General features: G+C 42.6%; 1 protein-coding gene across 3 annotated transcripts in view; it reads left to right on the top strand.

The window, feature by feature from the left end:
- The window catches only part of DMXL2 (Dmx like 2), a 135,431-nt gene extending 122,617 nt beyond the window's left edge, over positions 1-12,814 (top strand). For all 3 annotated transcript variants that reach the window (XM_056135412.1, XM_056135411.1, XM_056135413.1), the window contains 10 exons: positions 979-1,065; positions 1,146-1,267; positions 4,368-4,506; positions 5,504-5,564; positions 5,685-5,812; positions 6,313-6,390; positions 8,097-8,188; positions 8,763-8,815; positions 10,176-10,393; positions 11,409-12,814. In XM_056135412.1, the coding sequence (XP_055991387.1) occupies positions 979-1,065; positions 1,146-1,267; positions 4,368-4,506; positions 5,504-5,564; positions 5,685-5,812; positions 6,313-6,390; positions 8,097-8,188; positions 8,763-8,815; positions 10,176-10,393; positions 11,409-11,618 (1,188 nt within the window). In that variant the 3' untranslated portion in view covers positions 11,619-12,814. The remainder of the gene's footprint in view (positions 1-978; positions 1,066-1,145; positions 1,268-4,367; positions 4,507-5,503; positions 5,565-5,684; positions 5,813-6,312; positions 6,391-8,096; positions 8,189-8,762; positions 8,816-10,175; positions 10,394-11,408) is intronic.
- The last annotated feature ends 7,554 nt before the right edge of the window (positions 12,815-20,368 follow it).

Genomic DNA, 20,368 nt, shown 5'->3' with positions numbered 1-20,368 from the left:
TTCATGACATCACATTTTATGTATTTACGTTCTTAATTTTGTGCGTTTGAAAGGAATGCTTGGAAATTAAATTTAACCATCCTTCAGTGATGGAGCGACGGTTTCAGTTTAAAATTTTTCATTCTCTTTATAATTTTGTTCCATGCATGTGTTTGTGTTTGTGACGGTGTGGTGTGACTTAGTCTGTAGAAGAACATGTGAAGCAGGTCAGACACAGCTCGGTAGCCGAAGAATCCCACACGAAGGTAGAGTTCCGTACTCCTGTACTTAGCTCATCCTCTGAAGCTCGGGGACTCAGTCCCCTCGATTCTCAGGCTAACCCTGGCTAACCGGAGTGCACGTGGCTCCCTTCCACTGCAGTGGCACTGGGCGGGGCCACGTCACTGTGTCCAGTTCTTCTCTCTCTTAAACCCTGTTTCATTCTCACGCTGCCTGTTCTGAAATGTGATGGTTTTCTCTTTCCTCCTCCACAGTCCATCCTGCCTCAGCTTTCTTCCTCCTCCCTAGTGGCCCTCTCATTCTCCTCCTTTCCTTTCTACCTGTACTTTATCACATTGACTTCCTGGTCCTCTCTCTGCATCCTTATATAAAAATGCTTCATTTCAGGTGGGACTCCTTTGTCTTTTTCTCTTTACTTCCTCCACCCAGTGCCTTACTGCATAACCTTTGTACGTTTGGAAGAGCAAAAGAGACACAGAACTACTCTAAGTACTAATAAAAACTGCATTAACTATATTGGCCACCTTAAGTGACAGTCATTTTCCTGCAGTCACTATGAAAATACTTATAACTGGGGTGATTGCAGGGCATCAGACAATTTAGGTTCAAAGATAATTTTCAACACACTAAAACGACTGGCATCTTTTTTCTTACTGCTGCTCCTGCTCCATTTTCTTCTTACCCTTCTTTACGGGGGTGTATATAATCTACATGGAGCTATGCTGCCCACCACTAACATATTTGACAAATGTTTTGCAGGTTGAAGCCGATCTGGGATATCCAGGTGGAAAAGCGAAGATCATTCATAAGGAGTCTGATATGATCATGGCATTTTCTGTTAATAAGGTAAAATCTGCAGTCATTTTAAAGACTGCTTCTTTATAGTAAAGTTGCTGAAAGCTATTGACTCTGCCTTTGCTTTACAGGCAAACAGTAATGAAATTGTTTTGGCTTCAACGCATGACGTGCAAGAACTCGATGTTACTTCCCTATTGGCCTGTCAGTCATATATATGGATTGGAGAAGAATTTGACAGAGAATCCAAAAGGTTGATCTTCTGGAGTCAATTTTAAGTGTAGTATTCCCTCCTACCACCCCCACTCCCCTCCCTCCCCCCACCTCCACCTCCCAAGAACACAGTAGTGCCTGTATACATAATTGGAATTATATTATTCTCCCTTTATCTGGGTAGGTGAGAAACATGATTTAGGCACTGGAGAGATGGTGCAGTGGGGAGGGCACTTGCCTCGCACATGGCCAACCCAGGGTCAATCCCTAGTACCCAGCCCCATCAGGAGTGATTCCTGAGTGCAGACACAGGAGTCTCTCCAGAGCATGCCAGGTCTGAGCCTGTTCCCCCCCCCCCCAAAAAAGAACCCAAACAAAAACATAATTGGTTTATCTGACAGTAAAACACTCTACTTATATCATTGAAAAAAATTATGTACACTTTTTCCATTAGATTTCAAACTATTCATAGTGGTTTTAAACAGCTTTTTAAAATCAAGCAGAAGAGCTAGTACTGAGGTTAAGGTGCTTGTGTTGCATGTGACCTACCTGGGCTCGAATCCCCCTCGCCACCTGTGGTCCCCTAAGCAATACCTTGTACGTCCCCAAAACCAAACCAAATAAAAACAAGCTTTTTTAAATTTATTTTTTATTTTTTTAAATAAATAACACTGGAGTCTACATGGCGTCACAGGTCAAGCTCATTGCCTTGCACACGTGTCCTCACCCCTTTAATATACTGCCTGGCTATGGTCATGGTATCTGGAGTCAGCTGTCACTTCGGCATTTTAGTCCCAGGGAAATCAGGAGTGAGACAGTATTAAGTGAATTCAGGTTATCTGGATGACTAAAGTAAGAAGTAGTATGTAAAAATATGTTAGACTGATAGATTGTGCCTAATAGATAATTTTCAGGGTCTCTTCTTTTTTCTTTCTTTTTTTCTAATTTTTTTACAGACAAAAATGTAGAGAACTATGACTAAAGTTGTAGGCCCTGAGCAAGAGCATTCAGCAATGCATCCTTGTTTGGAGGTTTTGTGCCATTTACCCTCCCTTTTGATTATCTTCAGACACTTGGGAATTTTATGTGCTTGGAGCCCTGATAACATCCGATAACATCTCTCCTTGCTGGAGAATCACTGTCACTGTCATCCTGTTGTTCGTCAATTTACTGGAGCAGGCACCAGTAACGTCTCTATTCCTCCCAGCCCTGAGATTTTAGCAGTCTCTTCTTACTCACCTTTTCCCAACAATTGGAGGCTCTTTCAGGGTCAGGGGAGAATAAAATTTATTATTTTTATTATTATTATTTTGTCAGCATGTAATTACATTTCAATATAAGACTTCAAAGTCCTATTAGTCCAATCATAAAAAGTTACCTTTATTTTAGATGACAATACCTGTAAGAAATACATAAACTAGAATTTCTTTTTTCACAGGTGGTTTGGTTTGGGCCACATCCTTCCGTGTTCAGGGGCTATTCCTGGCTCTGCTTGAGACTACTCAGGGGACTGGGGGTTGAACTAGTCAGCCATGTACACAGCAAGACCTTCCCTCCCGTATTCTCTCTCTGACCCTTTTGGGGATGCTTGGCAAATTACAATTTCTTTGAAATTTATGGATTGGATACATGGGGCACTCTACAATAAATACACTGTTTTCTGTATATGTAAAAAGATAATCTCTTTTTTAAAAAAGCATTTGTTCTAAACCATGCCTCAGTGAAGCTGCTCCCAAATAACATTAGATTAAATGTTTATTTTACCCAAAAGGAAAATGTTTATTTTACCCAAAAGGAATACGTTAGCCAGCACTAAAGTAAGAGGTGATTAAACCTTCTACTTTTCTTAAGGAAATATATGTTTTTTAAAAAATCTAAAAGGTGTAGGGGTCCAAGATGAGATGCAGCTCAGTAGTAGAGCATATGCCTGGTTTGGTCCCTGGCACCACATGGCTGCCACAACAAGGTTTTTTAATATATGTTTGCACCTGCTAAGGAAGCAAACTGGGTTGTGGTGAGTGGGAAACTGGACACATTGGTGGAGGAAAGGTCACACTGGTGGTGGGATTGGTGAAGAAACATTTTTGGGGTTGGGGGTCACACCCTGTGATGCTCAGGGGTTAGTCTTGGCTCAGGAATCTCTCCTGGCAGTGCTCTGGGGACCAAACGGAGTGCCAGGGATCGAACCCAGGTTGGCCGCATGCAAGGTGAAGGTCCTCCCCACTGTACTATAGCTCTGCCCCTGGTGGTGGAACATTTTAATACCTGAAACAAATGTATTAAGAACAACTTGGTGAATCATGGTGTCATAATAAAAAATTTTTTTTTAATTTTTTTGATTTTTTATTATTGAATCACTGTGAGATAGTTACAAGCTTTCATGTTTGAGTTTCAGTCATGCAATGATCAAACACCCATCCTTCCACCAGTGCACATTCCCCACCACCAATGTCCATAGTATACTCCCCATTTCCAACCCTCCCCCTGCTTCCATGGCAGACAATTTCCCCATAATCTCTCTCTACCTTTGGACATTATGGTCTGCAATACAGATACTGAGAGATTATCATGTTTAGTCCTTTGTCTACTTTCAGCACACATCTCCCATCCCGAACGATTCCTCCAACCATCATTGGCTTAGTGATCCCCTTTCTATTCCAGCTGCCTTCTCCCCCAGCTCAGGAGGCAGACTTCTAACTATGGGGCAGTATTCCTGGCCCTTGTGTCTGTTCTCCTTGGGTGTCTGTCTCAGATTGTTATTTTATATTCCACAAATGAGTGCAGTCCTTCTGTGTCTGTCCCTCTGTTTCTGACTCATTTCACTTTAGAACGATACTCTCCAGGTCCATCCACTTATAAGTAAATTTCATGACTTCATCTCTCCTAACAGCTGTATAGTATTCCATTGTTTAGATGTACTATAGTTTCTTTAACCAGTCGTCTGTTCTGGGGCACTGGGGTTGTTTCCAGATTCTGGCTATTGTGAACAGTGCTGCATTGAACATCCAGGTGCAGATGTCCTTTCTACTGTGCTTAAAAAAATAATTTTTTTAAATGAAGATAATAGGCAGCTGTGTCCTTAGAGTTTGAGTTAAGAGAAAAATGTAGCTGGCAGAGTAACATGTAGATGCTTTTCACAGCTCAGATGACATCGATTACCGTGGGTCCACCACAACTCTCTATCAGCCTACGTCGTCGGCCCATTCCACAGCGCAGGCACATCCAGCGTCATCCATGCCGTGGCTGGGCACTGGACAGACGAGCACCGGAGCCAGCGTGGTATGTGGCTAATGGGAGACATGCTCTCTGGGGCCGGGCTCCCTCCAAAATAAGTGATAGGGGGAAGGTCCCACAGATCAGGGCCAGGGGGCATTAATGTATGAATATAGCCAACAGTGGGAGTGTCTTTGTACCTGGCACCTATGTTTGCTCTTACGAGGTGCTGCTATTAGCTCCCAGTATTGCTTATAGATGAGCAAACAGAGGCCTTGGAGTGGGAAAGCAGAGTCAGAGGAATTCTGTGGACAAGGGCTTGGGAGGATGCGTCGGAGGACGTGGTTAGTCACTGTAGTTGAAGGGGCCCTTCTCGTTGTGAGTAAAGTAAGTAAAGGCCCTCCCGTTGATCATCGATTTGCTCGAGCGGGCCCAGTAACGTCTCCATTGGAGACTTTGTTGTTACTGTGTCTGGCATATCGAATACTCTCGGTAGCTTGCCGGGCTCTCCAAGAGGGGCGGAGGAATCGAACTCGGGTCGGCCATGTTGGCTGCGTGCAAGGCAGACGCCCTACCTGCTGTGCTATAGCTCTACTGGCTGTCCTCTACACAGGGTGCTCACATGAGCACACCTTTACTGCTAGAGAAGGCTCTTGGTGTCCTCCCAGAAACACACAGGCCAGGTGCTGTGATCTCTTCAGACAAATGAGGTGGATTTGAAAATTCAAAACAGGAGTCAGAGTGATAGGACAGTGGGTAGGGCACTTGCCTTGTTTGCGCCTAACACGGGTTCAATCCTCAGCACTCCATATGGTTCCTTGAGTACCACCTAGAGTGATCTCTGAGTGCAGAGAAAGGAATAAGCCCTGAGCATTGCTGGGCATGGCCTCAAAACAAAACAACAACGACAACAACAGCAACAACAAATTTAAAGCAGTGCTGGTTTCAGCAATAATCTAGTGGTAAGGAGATAAGCATTTTCAGAATTAGAGTTGGCCTGAAGAACGTCCTTCACCACTTCTATGATGGACAAAACAAACCTGTTCCTTATTATCTTTCAAAGCTTATGAAAAGGAATCTACATAACGTTAAGAGAATGACCTCACACCCCGTCCATCAATACTGTAAGTCTTCTCTGATCCAGGGGATAAAATGTGGCCTCTTTCATTTTGCAGTTGATTTACTGAATGGAGCATATTGGAACTCTTTTTGGTTTTTAATTTCTTTTTCCTTTTACGCTTCAGATCTCACAGGTGCTCAGGATGGCAGTGTCCGAATGTTCGAATGGACGCGCCCTCAGCAACTTGTCTGCTTCCGCCAAGCTGGGAATGCGAGAGTCACCAGGCTCTATTTCAATTCACAAGGCAACAAGGTTAGTTCTTGGAGGCTACTGCTATGCTGTCTGAAAATAATTGCGGATTTTTATAAGTACATGGAAGCAAATCAACACCAAAAAGCAAATTTATATGCCACATTTTTTTTTCTTTTTGGGTCACATACGGTGATGCACAGGGGTTACTCCTGACTCATGCACTCAGGAATTACTCCTGGCGGTGCTCAGGGGACCATATGGGATGCTGGGAATTGAACCTGGGTCAGCCACGTGCAAGGCAAATGCCCTACCCGCTGTGCAATCGCTCCAGCCCCTATGCCACAATTTCTTGGCCCACTCATTTGTTCTTAGACACTTGGGTTGTTTCCAGATATATTGTGAATAGTGCTGCAGTGAACTACCTGGAATGCAGATGTCTTTTTTAAGTAATTGTTTTTGGGCTATAGGGGTGGATGCCAGGAAGTGAAATTGCTCTTCTCAGTGTTTTTGTGTGTCATAGGGGTACTTGGCTTTGTGTAATACTGATGTCATTATTACAGTGTGGTGTTGCAGATGGAGAAGGTTTCCTGAGTATCTGGCAAGTAAACCAAACAGCATCAAATCCTAAACCTTACATGGTAAGTGTCGCTGTGTTCTCATAGCACTGACGGAGACCCCATTATTAGCCAAGTGTCCGTTTCTGAGCCTAAGATACCTGTGGGGAGAGGAAACAACAGTTCTTCAGCAACCACAGCCCTCTAGTTTTATTTTATTTTGGGGGCGACGTCTGGAGTTGCTCAGTGGGCCAAATGTGGTTCCAGAAATTGAACCCAGTGCAAGGCGAGTGCCCTACCAACTGTGCTGTCTCTCCAGTCCAGACCTCTAGTTTTCAACTGAAATGACCTATAGCATTCTTCCTTCAGTTTGAAGGCAATTCTTTTATTTGAAAAATTTCAGGGTCTTTCCCACTCTCTGGTCCTATTTAAGATACAGTATATGTTATATTTTTGTTTATTTACCAGTATCTTAATGACAGAATTTTGTGGAGAATTCTTTTCTAGTGGCACGTTTTGGGGCGCTTCCGGTAGTGTTACGGGGAACAGTCAGTGCCAGGGATCAAACTAGGGGACCTAACTCCGGTCTTGGAAATAATAAAATTAAAGACTACCCACAATAGGCCCCATGGATGTTCTGGCACTGTGGAGACCATTTCCCCAGTCTTGGAGAAATTTATTTTGGATACAATAGTAAGACTCAACTTTAATACAAATTAATATTTGGAAGAAGAGAGTGGAAGGAAATGCTATCTTGAGTGGCTTTATATTTTGGTTTTCCTGACTATCCACACATTTCTTTTTTGTTGTCTTGGGTCCACACCCAGCAATGCTCAGGGGTAACTCCTGGCTCTGAAATCAGGAATTATTCCTGATGTTGCTCAGGGGACCATATGGTATGCCGGGGATTGAATCTGGGTTGACCACATGCAAGGCAAGCCCCTATCCTCTGTATCCTCGCTCCAGCCCCATATTTTTAATAATGTTTAAGATATTATATGATTTTGAATCTGCCATTTTGCGTTCAGTTAGAGCTTTTTCAAAACAGTTGTTTTTTTCTTTTTGGATTGAGTGGGCCCGGTAACACTGTGAGACTTATTACTGTGTTTGGCATATCAAATACATCACGGGTAGCTTGCTAGGCTTTGCCGTGCTGGGCCCGCTCGAGCAAATCGATGAACAACGGGAGGACAGTGACAGCGACAGCTTTTTGGGTCATACCTGGTGATGGACAAGGGTTACTCCTGGCTCTGCACTCAGGAATTACTCCTGCCATTGCTCGGGGGACTACATGGGATGCTGGGGGTTGCATGTAAGACAAATGTCCTACCCCCTGTACTATTGCTCCAGCCCTCCAAACAGAATTTTATTTTCAATTTTGACAGCTTCCTTCTAGATCCCCACCTCCAAATTTTTATTTATCCACATGATTTAGCAGTGCCTAACTTTGTAAATGGTCCCCACAGTTCCAGAACATCCATGGAGCCTATTGTGGGTAGTCTTAATTTGATTATTTGTACCCCACTTGACTTTGTTTTAGTTTGCTAAATTCTTCACCTAGGACTATGGTGAAGAATTTAGCCACTTTAAAAAAATTTTAAAAAAGCAACCATGTGGTGCTAGGGATTAAACTCAGGCTCTCGAATATAAAGCATGCGTTCAGGTCCTTTGTTCTATCACCTTTACACTTAAGAACTGTTCTTAGCTCATGTGTACTTTATCGGCAGAATTCTGTGCTCTAGAGATTTTATTGGGTTTTTAGGTAACGTTAGTTCCACTGTGTTTTCTAGAGTTGGCAGTGCCACAGTAAAGCCACAAGTGACTTCGCCTTTATTACCTCTTCAAGTCTAGTCGCCACATCTGGACAGTCTAATGACAACAGGTAGGTTGGTAGAGAAACAAAATAATAAGCCATTGTTCACAGCTTGCTCAAACAAGCTTCATAGCAGGAAGCTTGCTATGAACTATGGATTTCTATTTAGTAGCGTTCCCCATCCCACAAACACAGTGATCGTTGTTCAAGTAGTTTTTGTTTTATTTGTTAACCAAAAAGAGGAAGCTGAAGCTTACCCTTCATGGAGTCTTAAATTCTTTCTCTGTTAAGACTCTCAGGCTCTTAAGAACTTAAGACACCCTCTTCATTGACATCACTTGCCTGGGAACCCATTTCTCGGACCCCTTCGGGGGTTGTCACTGTGGGGGGAGAGAGAGCTTCCCTTCCATGCAGGAAATCATGTCTCATTTTTACTGGAGGATGAGACTCGGGGATTATGTGATTCAGAAAGGATTAACTCCGAGGCGAGTGATTTCCCCCAGTCTTGTTCCAGTTTAGGATTGCTGCTTTATGGAAGTGAGTGAATGAGGCAGTGAATTAAAAAAATAAAAAAAAATTAGTCAAGATACTAAACTTGAGGATACTGTGTGCCTAAGAATGACTGAGACTGTCTCTTTATAAGAAACGTCTGCCTGTGGGACACGCTGATCTCCCCTGGGAACAGCCTCATTCATGGTGAGTGCCAGCCGGGAAATAGCAGGTGGTGGTGGGACAGTGCCTCCTTGATTTTAATAGCGAGTTCTGGGTTTAGCAGCAGGGTAAAAGCGGGAAAGTGCTTGGACTAAAATTATCTAAGCTTACTGGAAATCAGTACAGCTGTAGAATTCCAGCTAACCTAGTGTCATGTTATACTCTTCATATAAAATAGGGTATGGAGGGGGGCCAGAGAGGTAGTATAGTGGACAGGGCATTTGTGTTGCACATGGCTAACCCAGGTTCAATCGTGGCATCCCATATAGTCCCTCCAGCCTGCCAGACCTAAACTCAGAGTTAGTAAGTAAGCCCTGAGCACCGCCAGGTGTGACAAAAAAAAAATGTATAGAGAATGGTGCTCCTGGCTGTTTAAGGAATTATTTATACTCATAAAAATCAGTACAAGTAAAAGAATAAAACACAAAAGTAAACTTCATCTAAAATCTGAGATTCTGGGTTAAATCCCCTTTATTGCCCCCCAGCCCCCAAAGTTCACCTTACTGTAATAGTAAAACTCTACCATTTCATATTCTTTTGGTTTGGTGGGGGCACACTCAGGAGCTTACTGGGAAGCACATCCCTGAGGCTCAAATATTTTTCTTTAAGCAAAGAAATTTTAGTAGAAAACTTTAGGATTTTAACATGCTGATGTACATTTTGAAAGGTTTCATCATTTCCAGTTTTATTTCATTCCAAATTATTGATAGCTCATTAGTTTAAGGCTTTAATCATAGTTTTAATTTTGATTAAAATTTGGGGCTGGCTGGAGCTATAGCACAGCAGGTAGGGTATTTGCCTTGCAACACGGCCGACCCGGGTTTGATTCCCAGCATCCCATATGGTCCCCTGAGCACCACCAGGAGTAACCCCTCTGCATCGCCAGGTATGACCCAAAAAGCAAATAAAATTAAATTTAAACCCTGGCATGGGGGAGGGGAGAGGCCGTGCAGTGCTGGGGATCCAACCCAGGGCCCTGTGCCTGCCAGACACGCTTCCTGGACTTATACTGTATCACCATGTGGCAAGTCCTGGGAATTGTAGGAACTCACCAATAGATCGTTTCCCCGTTTGTGGACCCTGGGGGTCTTAACGGAGAGCTCAGGAGAACTGTGGTCACTTCTTCACATTTCCAATGAGGCGGCACACACATTAGCTTGGGTGTAAGGTCCCAACTCCTCAGCACAATGTGTTAAGATCAATTCAGAAAAGCAGTGGCCACATGAACACTCTCGCCCTCCCGTAGAAAGGACAGTGACAACCACCCTTCCGCGTTCTCCCTTCAGCGGGAACGGCAGCGCTAGAATGGGCTAGTTTGTGAAGGATCCTGGGTGTCTCCCTACAGGCTTCACGTGCCATGACCACGGGGCCACGGTGCTCCAGTACGCACCCAAACACCAGCTGCTCATCTCGGGAGGCAGGAAGGGCTGGGTGTGTCTGTTCGACATCCGCCAGAGACAGTTGATGCACACGTTCCAGGCCCACGACTCGGCCATCAAGGCCTTGGCGCTGGACCCCTGTGAGGAATATTTTACTACGGGCTCAGCAGAGGGGAACATAAAGGTGAGTCTGAACAGGGGCTGGAGTGATCGTACAGTGGGGACCTGCCTGGCACGTGGCCTACCTGGGTTCTCTCCCCCGCATAACTCAAGTCTGGTCCAAAACAAACCAAGAAAAGACCAGTTAGAATTCAAACCAAAACACACATACTCTGGAGTGTCAAGGATCTCTTAGAGAGATCAGATTGCTTTCTAAGAACTGTAGCACTGTCCCCCTGTTGTTCATTGATTTGCTCGAGCAGGCCCAGTAACGTCTCCATTGTGAGACTTGTTGTTACTGTGTTTGGCATATCTAATACATCATGGGTAGCTTGCCAGGCTTTGCCGTGCAGGCGAGATACTCTCAGTAACTTGTCGGGCTCTCCAAGAGGAGCGGAGGAATTGAACCCGGGTCAGCCCAGTGGGCTGCGTGCAAGGCAAAGCCCTACCCGCATTATTAGAAAATCTGATCACTTGACTGAAGGAAATAGGTACAGCTGTAAACAATGTACTTCCTTGGTCATGACCAAAACTGTGTTCTTAAGCTATTGAAACCAGTATCTGCCTTTATATGTTTACCAGCAAATTGTCCCATGTTACTTGGACTGTTTGATAGCCTGTATAGTAAATAGTAGACTATAACAGCCTAGAATTCTAATCAGGTTTCCAGATGGTCTGGAAAACCAAATTGTCAAATTCTTAAGTGTATCATTTTAATGCCTGGAATTTTTTGTGGGGCTAGGGGTGGTCTGGTCACTACTTTGTCTCCTTACCACTTCCTGATTATATAGCTGGGAAAAGAGTGGTAGTGGTTTTTAAATATTCTGCAGCTCCAGCCTTGACAATGGATGTAATTGATCTGGACTTGGGGTATATTTGGGTATAAAACTACAAGAGAACCTGAGCAGTGGCAAAGAAGGGACTTAGGTAAGCTGTCAGTCATGGCACAGTAACTGGAAGGCCAGCCGGTAGGGAGAAACTTGGGTCAAGGCAGTAGAAATGATTTTATGACATACCCATTGTTTTCATTTTTGAACCAGGTTTGGAGACTGACAGGCCATGGCCTGATTCATTCATTTAAAAGTGAACACGCTAAGCAGTCCATCTTCCGGAACATTGGGGCTGGAGTTACGCAGATTGACATCACCCAGGGCAACCGGATCTTCTCCTGTGGGGCAGACGGGACGCTGAAAACCAGGGTTCTACCCAATGCTTTTAACTTCCCAACTAGAATTCTTGACATTCTATAGACTCAAGAATAGAGGTTTTATTTTTATAAACAACTCAATTGAAAAAAAAAAATACTGAAGTTAGGCATTCCTTCTTTCCAAGTGGCTGAAACATTTAAAACAGTACAGGGAATCTCTGTCAAATCCAATCCAAGCGGACTGTTGCCTGTACAGGTGGGTAGAATGGCTGCATGTACCTTGTTATCATGCTGACATAAGAAAAAAATATTTAAAAAATCAAGCCTCCTATTCTGAGAAGGATAGCTATTCTTAAAGCATCTAGCAAACCTGATTCAGAAACCGTTTGCGGCTAAAAGTTTGCGTATTCATCAGTTACAACAAGGAAGGTCTTTGTACAGGGAAGAAAATATTGTCGTGTTCCTCCCTAGTCTTCCTGCTGACTGAAGCATGCCTGCAGTCTCTTCTGTTGAGCGAAGGGTAGTCCTACCGTGTTAGAATCGTAGACCCAGAATCGCTAAGCACTGAGCAGCGTGCGGTGACTAGTTCTCTGCTGTGAGGTCATTTCCATCCTTTCCTGCTGAATATTTTTCCTGTTAGTGTTTCCACAGAGCTAGTACTGCAAAAGAGTGCAATGTCCTCCTCAATTTGCACATTTACTTTTTTCTTTTCTTTTGGACTGCTCGGGGTTTTTTTTTTGCCCCCCCTCCTAGATATTTGCCTTCATATTAGGAATGGAATATGTGAAAATGACATTGACATTTGCAGTTAACCAACACGTACTGACTGAATACATTTTTCTTTTCGCACATCAGGGTTCCACACTTGCAACATTCTAAAGCTATGTTGAAACTACGCCAGTAGAGTATTTCATGTCATATTTAAGATAGGCTTTTTTGTGGCCTGTTCATAGTTGATGAGATTGGTGATACTATTTATGACCACAGCCTATTGTATAAACTCTGCAGCTAAATATTATTTGCTTGTAAGATATTAGCCACTGTTGTCATATTTTGATGTATTTCCTTGGTCATGACCAAAAAATATGTTCTTGAGCTATTATTGAAACCAATGTCTGTGTTTATAAGTGTTTACCAGCAAATTGTCTCATCATGTTAATGAGAATGTTTGATGCCTGTGCAGTAAATAGTAAATTATAACGGCCTAAAAGCACCTTTCTCCGAAGGCGATGTGATGTTTGAGCTATGAAATACATATGTAAAAGAAAAATAAATGTTATTTGTTAGAGTTTTACCTTAGTTTAGTCTGTCGTGGCATTCTTTGGTATGTTTCAACAGTTGAGAACATCTTTTAGAGGTGTTTGAAGCTATTTGTCAATGAATGAACTGCCTAATAATAGTAAGTACCTTCTGTATTGGGCCATTTTAGGTAATGGAATAATACACCGGTGAGCCAGAAGGATGTTAGAACTGTTGGTAAGAACTAACTTCACAGAAACTCAAACGGTGCATTTATTTTTATTGCTGCTGACAGTGGGGAGGGATGAAGGAACACGTGAATATAGAGGCACAAAAATTGGACAGATATGGAAACCATAGGTATAGGTGACAGAATTATGAAATTGAGACATGCATTGGTGTATTAAGTTCATTTTTGGTCAGGGTATACATTGTGTGTTCTCTATACTTTTAAATTTGGCTTATCTTGGTGCTTAATCATGTGAGCTTAAAAATACATGTATTCAGCGGGCTGGAGAGATGGTATAGGGGGAAGGGCACTTTCCTTGCACATGAGAGTCCTGGGATTGATCTTCAACACTTCATAGTGCCCCAAGTACCACTAGGTGTAGCCCCAAAACAACAGCAAAATCCTGTTAGATGAAGTATCCAGGTGATTGGTGATGCTGTTAACTATACCCTTGCTGATATTCTGTCAGCTACTGATAAAGGGGTGTCAGAGTCCTCAACTAGAGTAGCCAGTTATTCCATTTTTCCTTGCCCTTCTATTTTCACTTTGCACTTTCCAGTCTTGTTTGAAAGGTTATGTTCTTGAAAAATGAATTGATTGATCATGTTATGTCCTTTATCCTTAACCACTGTACTTCCATTACTTTTAAACAAAACAAACTTCATAACTTTTAGCTTGCTTTTGATTTGTGTTTACTTGGCTTATCTTACTCCATTTCCTTTTAATTTATTATATTGAAAGTAGGTATCATATTTTTTAATCTTTGCTGACTTCTGTATCTCACTGATACACTTAGACCATTTTCATTTAAAGTGGTTCTTGGCCTAGCTGTATTCAAATCTGCTGCATCAACCCCTCATGCTCATTCTCCTAACACTTGTTTAAGTTCTCCTTCTACCTTGTTTTTCTTTGACTTTGGTTTTGGGGACAGTTCTGGTAATGCTCAGAAGCTACTTGCAGTGGTGGTAGGGGTCCATGTAGTGCTGGTATTGGACCTGGGCCTCCTGCTTGTACTCAGCCTACTGAACTCTCTCTCCAGACTTCTCAATTAAAATAGCCTTCCCTATTTTAATTGAGCACTTTATGATTATTATATAAATTATACTTTTTTTTAAAAAATAATTTATTTTGAGAGTGGGCTTTGGGAGACCATATGGACTGCCAGGGATCAAAACTGAGTCTGCCATGTGCAAGGCAAACACCCTACCTGCTGTAGTATCATTCTAGTCCCTATAAATTATACTTCTATGAAGGGATTCTTTTGCAGACTATATAAAGTAGCCACTTAAAGCTAATTTCTGTTACTTTCAAATAACATGCCATTATAGGTAGTGCATATTATATTTTAATTCCTCCCTTCTATATAACATTGCTTCCAAGCATAATTTCAAATATACTGTCACTGTTTCTACTCTAAATAGCTATCCATGCGCTCAATTAAGAGTTTTTCTTACATTTATTTCTTCTTTGCTCTTTATGTAGCTCTGAATTCCCCAAACAAACCAAACAAATCGTTTGGATCCTATTTCTTTCCCCAAACTCCATACTGTCTCTTGGTTCTTATCTTGCTCCAAAATAAGAGAAGTCAGAGTAGGCACAATAATAAGAGCCTGATAAAATAGTTTGCAAAAGACTATTTATCCCTATTGTTGACACCTGGCACTGCAATATGTATTAATTCAACTGTATTCAAGTGTGAGCCAGTGAAGATTCATACTAGCATCAGTGTGTTAAAAGCAAACTGGCCCAAGCTACCCAGGGTAGCAGAGTTTAAGCCCAAATGTTCTTAGCGAGAGCTTTTAAAAGGAGGGAGAGACCATACAGTAGGTAAGGCACTTGCCCTGCATGTAGACAACCCTGGTTTAGGCCCCCAGCACCACTTATGCTGTCCTGAGCACTGCTGGGTATGTACCCCCCCACCACCTACCGCCCGCAATCAAACCATAATGCAAACCACCTTAAGTGATAGCCCAGCATGTCTAAGGTCTTGAGTTAGATACAAGGTACTTCAGCATTGTAAACTGTTGCCTGGTCCCTTCCGCTCAAGCATTGCACTACTGGGAGAGCTTTATCAAGTAAACTTGTAAGAGACTTTAGAAAATAATTGGCCATTGTAATGAAAGACAGTGATCCTGAGAGGAGCATTGCCACTGACCTAACTAGTGGCCTGGAGAAGTTTCCAGGTCATAGGTGGGTGGCGAATAGGAATACATAGTATTCTAGGGAATACACAGTGGCTACCATTTCAGAGAAGAGAAGCCTCTGCAGGTTTTAAATGCCAGCTTACATGGATCAGGGTACCTGAATGACAGAACCAAGGAAAGCCTCACCGTGAAGTACTGCACACACAAAGTCCATGTCCTCGCCTACCATAGACGCTCAGTTCATGGTGCACTCGGAAAAGTATTCCAAAGAAGCAGATTAATCGTACACTAAAACACTGTCCAGGTCTCAAGTAGCCAAGTTCCAAAAGCATCAGCCTCTTTCCAAACTGAAATGTCCAGCAAATTGCTTGAATGTTTATAGGAACACAAGTACACTCATCACCCAATAAACATATAAAAACATAATAGTATGATCAGGCATGGTCATAGTTTTAACATAAAACATATTTCTAACATATAAAACATTTTTAACATATAAAAAATATTACCAGGTACAAAAAAAATTGAACAGTATGAACCCTAGAGGAGAAATACCAGATGACCCTATCATGGGGGTAAAATTGTTAGGAATATTGAAATCACTATTTTAAGTGTCCAAGGAGTTCATGACTTGATCTTTTAAACTGGAAATATGGAAAACATGAAGGAAAAACACCACATTTCTAGAAAAATAAAATGCCAAGTTGCAAAATGTGGATAGGATTCCAAGTAGATTAAACATTAAAGAAAAGAATGATTATGAGGACATAGCAGGGCCTGAGAGGTAGTACAGGGGATAAGGCTCTTGCCTTGCATGCTGCTGATCCTGGTTCCATCCTGACCAGAGCACAGCCAGGTGTGGTCCCCACCCTCCACCCCTACCCCCTGCCGAAAACCCCCAGGGCAATAGAAACTATCCAAAATGAAATAAACACTGGGACAACATGTAAAAAGCAGCTTGAAGCATGCGTAGGCCCCTAGTGCTAGGTACCACATCCTGTACCTCCACCTCCCCCACCCCCCACCCCCAGCCCCAGCATCATTGCTGTAACCCTGCATGCTTCCAAGCACCATGGGGAGGTACTGGTAGCTCACAGCATGGTTTGACCACAGCAGCACTACCTCACCAGCCTGAGCACTCAGCCATTGACCAGGTTGTCCCAGGATAGCCCCTCCACAAAGACATCACAGCTCTCTCCAGCCCAATACGAGTGTAGCTGGAGTCTGAGGAAGAGAATAGAAAACAATTGATGAAATAATAGCCCAAATGTTTCAATTTTGTGCAGACTAGGAACTGTAGATCCAGAAACTTCGTCACAAACACTAAAAGAATGAAAACATGAAAGAATTCGCATCAAACCATAACATGGTCAAATAAAGTCAGAGATCTTGAGACTAATGAGGTAACAGATACATTCCATACAGAGGAACTCAGGAGGCCTTTTGTGTCAGATTTCTGCTGGAAGTAGAGCAAATCCAAAGAGTGTACCATAGTTAAGAAGGTGGTTAAAGGTAGCACAGGAAAATCCTGATCTCCTTCCACAGACCTAATCCTCAACAAAATAAGAGTTCCCAAGACTAAATGGGAAAAAAAAACCCAGAGAACTCCCTATGAGACGGGGGAAAGCACCGACTGTGTCAAGGGAGACAAAGTGCCCCTGGAATCTTCCCTGGGCATGTTGGTCTGCATTTATGATCTATCCCAAGGAGGTCATCTCCCTGGGGAGCAACAAATTTGTATTACACACCACGCACCCCAAATGCTTGAGGTTCATATCAGAGAGACAAGCCCCCAAAATTTCTCTGAGAAATGATGGGGCTGGTTTCAGCAGATCCACCAGACCGGAGATAGTGGAGACCATTCATTGTTGCACAAAAGCAGCCAGTTGAAAGCACCTCCTAGAACCAGAGAGATTGTACAGCAGTGAACGCTTCTCCAGAAAGAAAGAGAGAAAGAGAAAGAGAGAAAGGGAAGGGAAGGGAAGGAAAGGAAGGAAGGAAGGAAGGAAGGAAGGAAGGAAGGAAGGAAGGAAGAGAAAAAGAAAGAAAGAAAGAAAGAAAGAAAGAGAGAGAGAGAAAGAAAGAAAGAAAGAGAAGAGAAAGAAAAGAAAAGAAAAGAAAAAAGAAAAGAAAAGAAAAGAAAAAGGCCAGAGGAGGCCGGAGCAATAGACCAGTGGGGAGGGCGTTGGCCTGGCACGCGGCCGGCCCGGGTTTGAGTCCCGGCATCCCATATGGTCCCCCAAGCACCGCCAGGAGTAATTCCTGAGTGCAGAGCCAGGAGGAACCCCTGAGCATTGCCGTGTGTGACCTAGAGAGGCAGAAACTGTGAGAATCTCTTCAAGGACCCAAATGCCACCTTTTAAATTCTCCCTGTATCCTGCTAACGTTAGTTCTGGTAGATACCACCTTTTTGTTGTTGCTGCTGTTGTTATTCTTGTTTTGAGGCCACATCTGGCAATATTCGAGAGTTTAATCTGACTGCACTCTGGAACCACTCCGGGTAGTGCTTGGGGGACCCTGTGGGACGCTGGGGATCAAATCCAGGTTGGTTGTGTACACACAACTAGAAATAACTGCAAGTGCTTTAACCACTGTGCTTTCTCTCTGTCCCCAGTATACAAGTTATTTCTAGTTGAGTGTTAGGCATATAAGTTTTTAACACTAGTCCCACCACCGGTGTCAACTTCCCTCCATCAGTATTTTCATATTCTTCCCCACCCCTGCCTATCACCTTGATAGGCCCTTTACAAAGTTCTGGCGGTTGCAGCTTAGATTTTATGTTTTCTCTGTTGTTGAGCCTATGTTTTGGATATATAGCTATACCATTTTCCCACATCAACACCCTACCACGCTTTTAAGATTTCTAAAGCACAAACTCTGTAGGTCAGGAGAGAATGTTATCACTCAAAATACTCAAAGATGAAAACAACTCAGTAAAGAAAAATACTATAGCCTGCAAAACTTCAGATATAGAGGAAGGGAAGGGCTTTCCCAGGCAAATAAATGATGAACAAGTTCACTACTACTTCTATAATTCCCTTACGAAGATGTTGTGGGGTATTTTATTTTGTTTTGGTTTTTAGTCTTGCGTTATTTTGGGGGGGTACTTTGGAGCTTTTGTTTGTTTTGGACCATACCCAACTCTACTCGGAGGTGTTCCTGCCAGTGCTCAGGGTCCCCTATGCCATGCTGGGGGTTGAACCTGGGTCTCCTGCAAAGCATACATTCAGCCCATTGAACTATTCCTCTCCAGCCCCTATAAGAAATGTTGAAAGGAGCTCTTCTGTTTCTATCCTCAAAAATAAAAGTTCACTAAAATACTGAATATAGCAACAGAAATTCAGGAGATGATAGCAGCATGCTTTTGTATTTTAACAATCACTCTAGATACCCGTGGACTGAACTCAGGAATGGGGAAATTGACGAAAGAGAAAAGTCAAATGATCCTTTGGTGATTCAATGACTAAAAACACTTGCCCAGCAAGCTTAAGACTGCAATTTCAAACCCGGGTGCCACCCACTCATAATGAGGTGATCCTGACAACGCTGCTGTTAGGGGTCCCCAACAAGAAAGGGCCAAGAAGATGGCTTATTTAGGAGGGACAATGCAATGTACCAGCACCAGCAGGAGCCTGAGCTTAAGAGCTTAATCTCCAGGGCTGTGCGTGGGCTAAGGAAATCCAGCCCATGCCAGGATTGCAGGCAAGGAGAAAAACAAAACCCAAAGCCCAACTGTATGCTACCTGGTTTAGTTAAAATACGCAATCTATAAACAGACTTAGAGTATGTGGAAAATTATATTCAAGGACAACAGAAAAAAAGTTTAAGGGATCAGAGAGAAAATACAGCAGATAAGGCACTTTACTTGACCACAGTTTGATCCCTGGCACCCCTGAGCCAGGTGTAGCCCTAAAAGAACAAAACATTTTAAGTAGTAGTTGCTATACTTATTTATCAATAAAAATGTTCCAGTGGAAAAAAATGAGGGAACAGGATATATACAGAAATTAATACGTCAAGATATAAAATACATACATCCAATATAGGACCATCAAATTAGACAAATATTTAAAGACCTAACAATGTTTAAATAAAGACCTAACAATGTTTAATATTTAAAGAGACTAACAATGTAATAATAATAAGGGGCTTTTTACACCCTCTTAGAGCAATGACCTAGAGGATCACATGGGCAGAAAAACAAGGAAACAAATTAGGTGAGAAATTCCTATAACATTCTACCTAAAACAAGGCATATTCTTCAAGGGAGCATGGAACATTCTCAAGTACAGACCATATATTATGACACAAGTCAGTACATTTGTGAAGATTGAAATAATTGTAGTGTGTATCTTTTTATGTGTTAATAGTATGAAACTAAAAATCAACTAACAAAAAAGGAGATGGTCACAAGTCTCTGGAAACTATGCTATTAAATATGAGCAGATCAAAGGAGAACCTAAAAATACACAAGAGGAATTAAAATGAAGTTATAAAAACCTACGTCACTTTTTGCTGTGATGGTCCTAGGAGGTTTATAATATAAACTTCCCTCAGAAGCAAAAACAATCATGAATCAAATCTTATAGCTTAGATCTAAAGGAACTAGGAGAATAACAAAGACAAAGGCCAGGGGAAGGAAGAAAATAATAAAAATGAGAACGACAATTGGAAAGATGAAAACAAGATCTAATACTTTGAAAGGAAGAAAGTGGGCTGCTTAAGTGCTCTTAAGACATATTGATTCCCCTGGGTGTCCAAGTGGGTGAAGGAGCAGTTTTGTGTGACAAAAAAAAAAAACCCACATAAAATGAAACAGAGAAATTTTATCCTGGGAGAAACTTCCCTGAAGGAAACAGCTTTCACCTCAGGGAGACCCAACTCTACAGAATGCAGAACTGCAGATGTTCAGAGCTCAGGAGAAGCAGAGACTGGAAGCAGAGACAGCAAGTACAGCAAGAAAGACCAGATGAAAAATGCCAACATAGGGCCAGAGGATGCTGAGCACACTGGACTTAGAGAACATGAGTTTTATCCAAGCAGGAAGCTTAAAACAGGCTCTGTCCTCAACCCATCACAGCAAGAGCAGGGAGTGGCCGCACGGAGGTGAGACATTCCACAGAGGCTGGATGCAGTCAGAGCTGACGTGGTCCTGCCCCACCGGACAGGTTTGCATTAAGATTTGCACTTAGGCCTTTGACAGAGCTCAGCTAGGTTTTGTCTTTGGTGACGCAAAATAGT

This window comes from Sorex fumeus, unplaced genomic scaffold (assembly GCF_029834395.1).
Source record: "Sorex fumeus unplaced genomic scaffold, SorFum_2.1 ptg000111l, whole genome shotgun sequence".
Lineage (NCBI taxonomy): Eukaryota > Metazoa > Chordata > Mammalia > Eulipotyphla > Soricidae > Sorex > Sorex fumeus.
The sequence above is the reverse complement of the archived record's forward strand: the minus strand, read 5'-3'. Positions and strand labels throughout refer to the sequence as shown.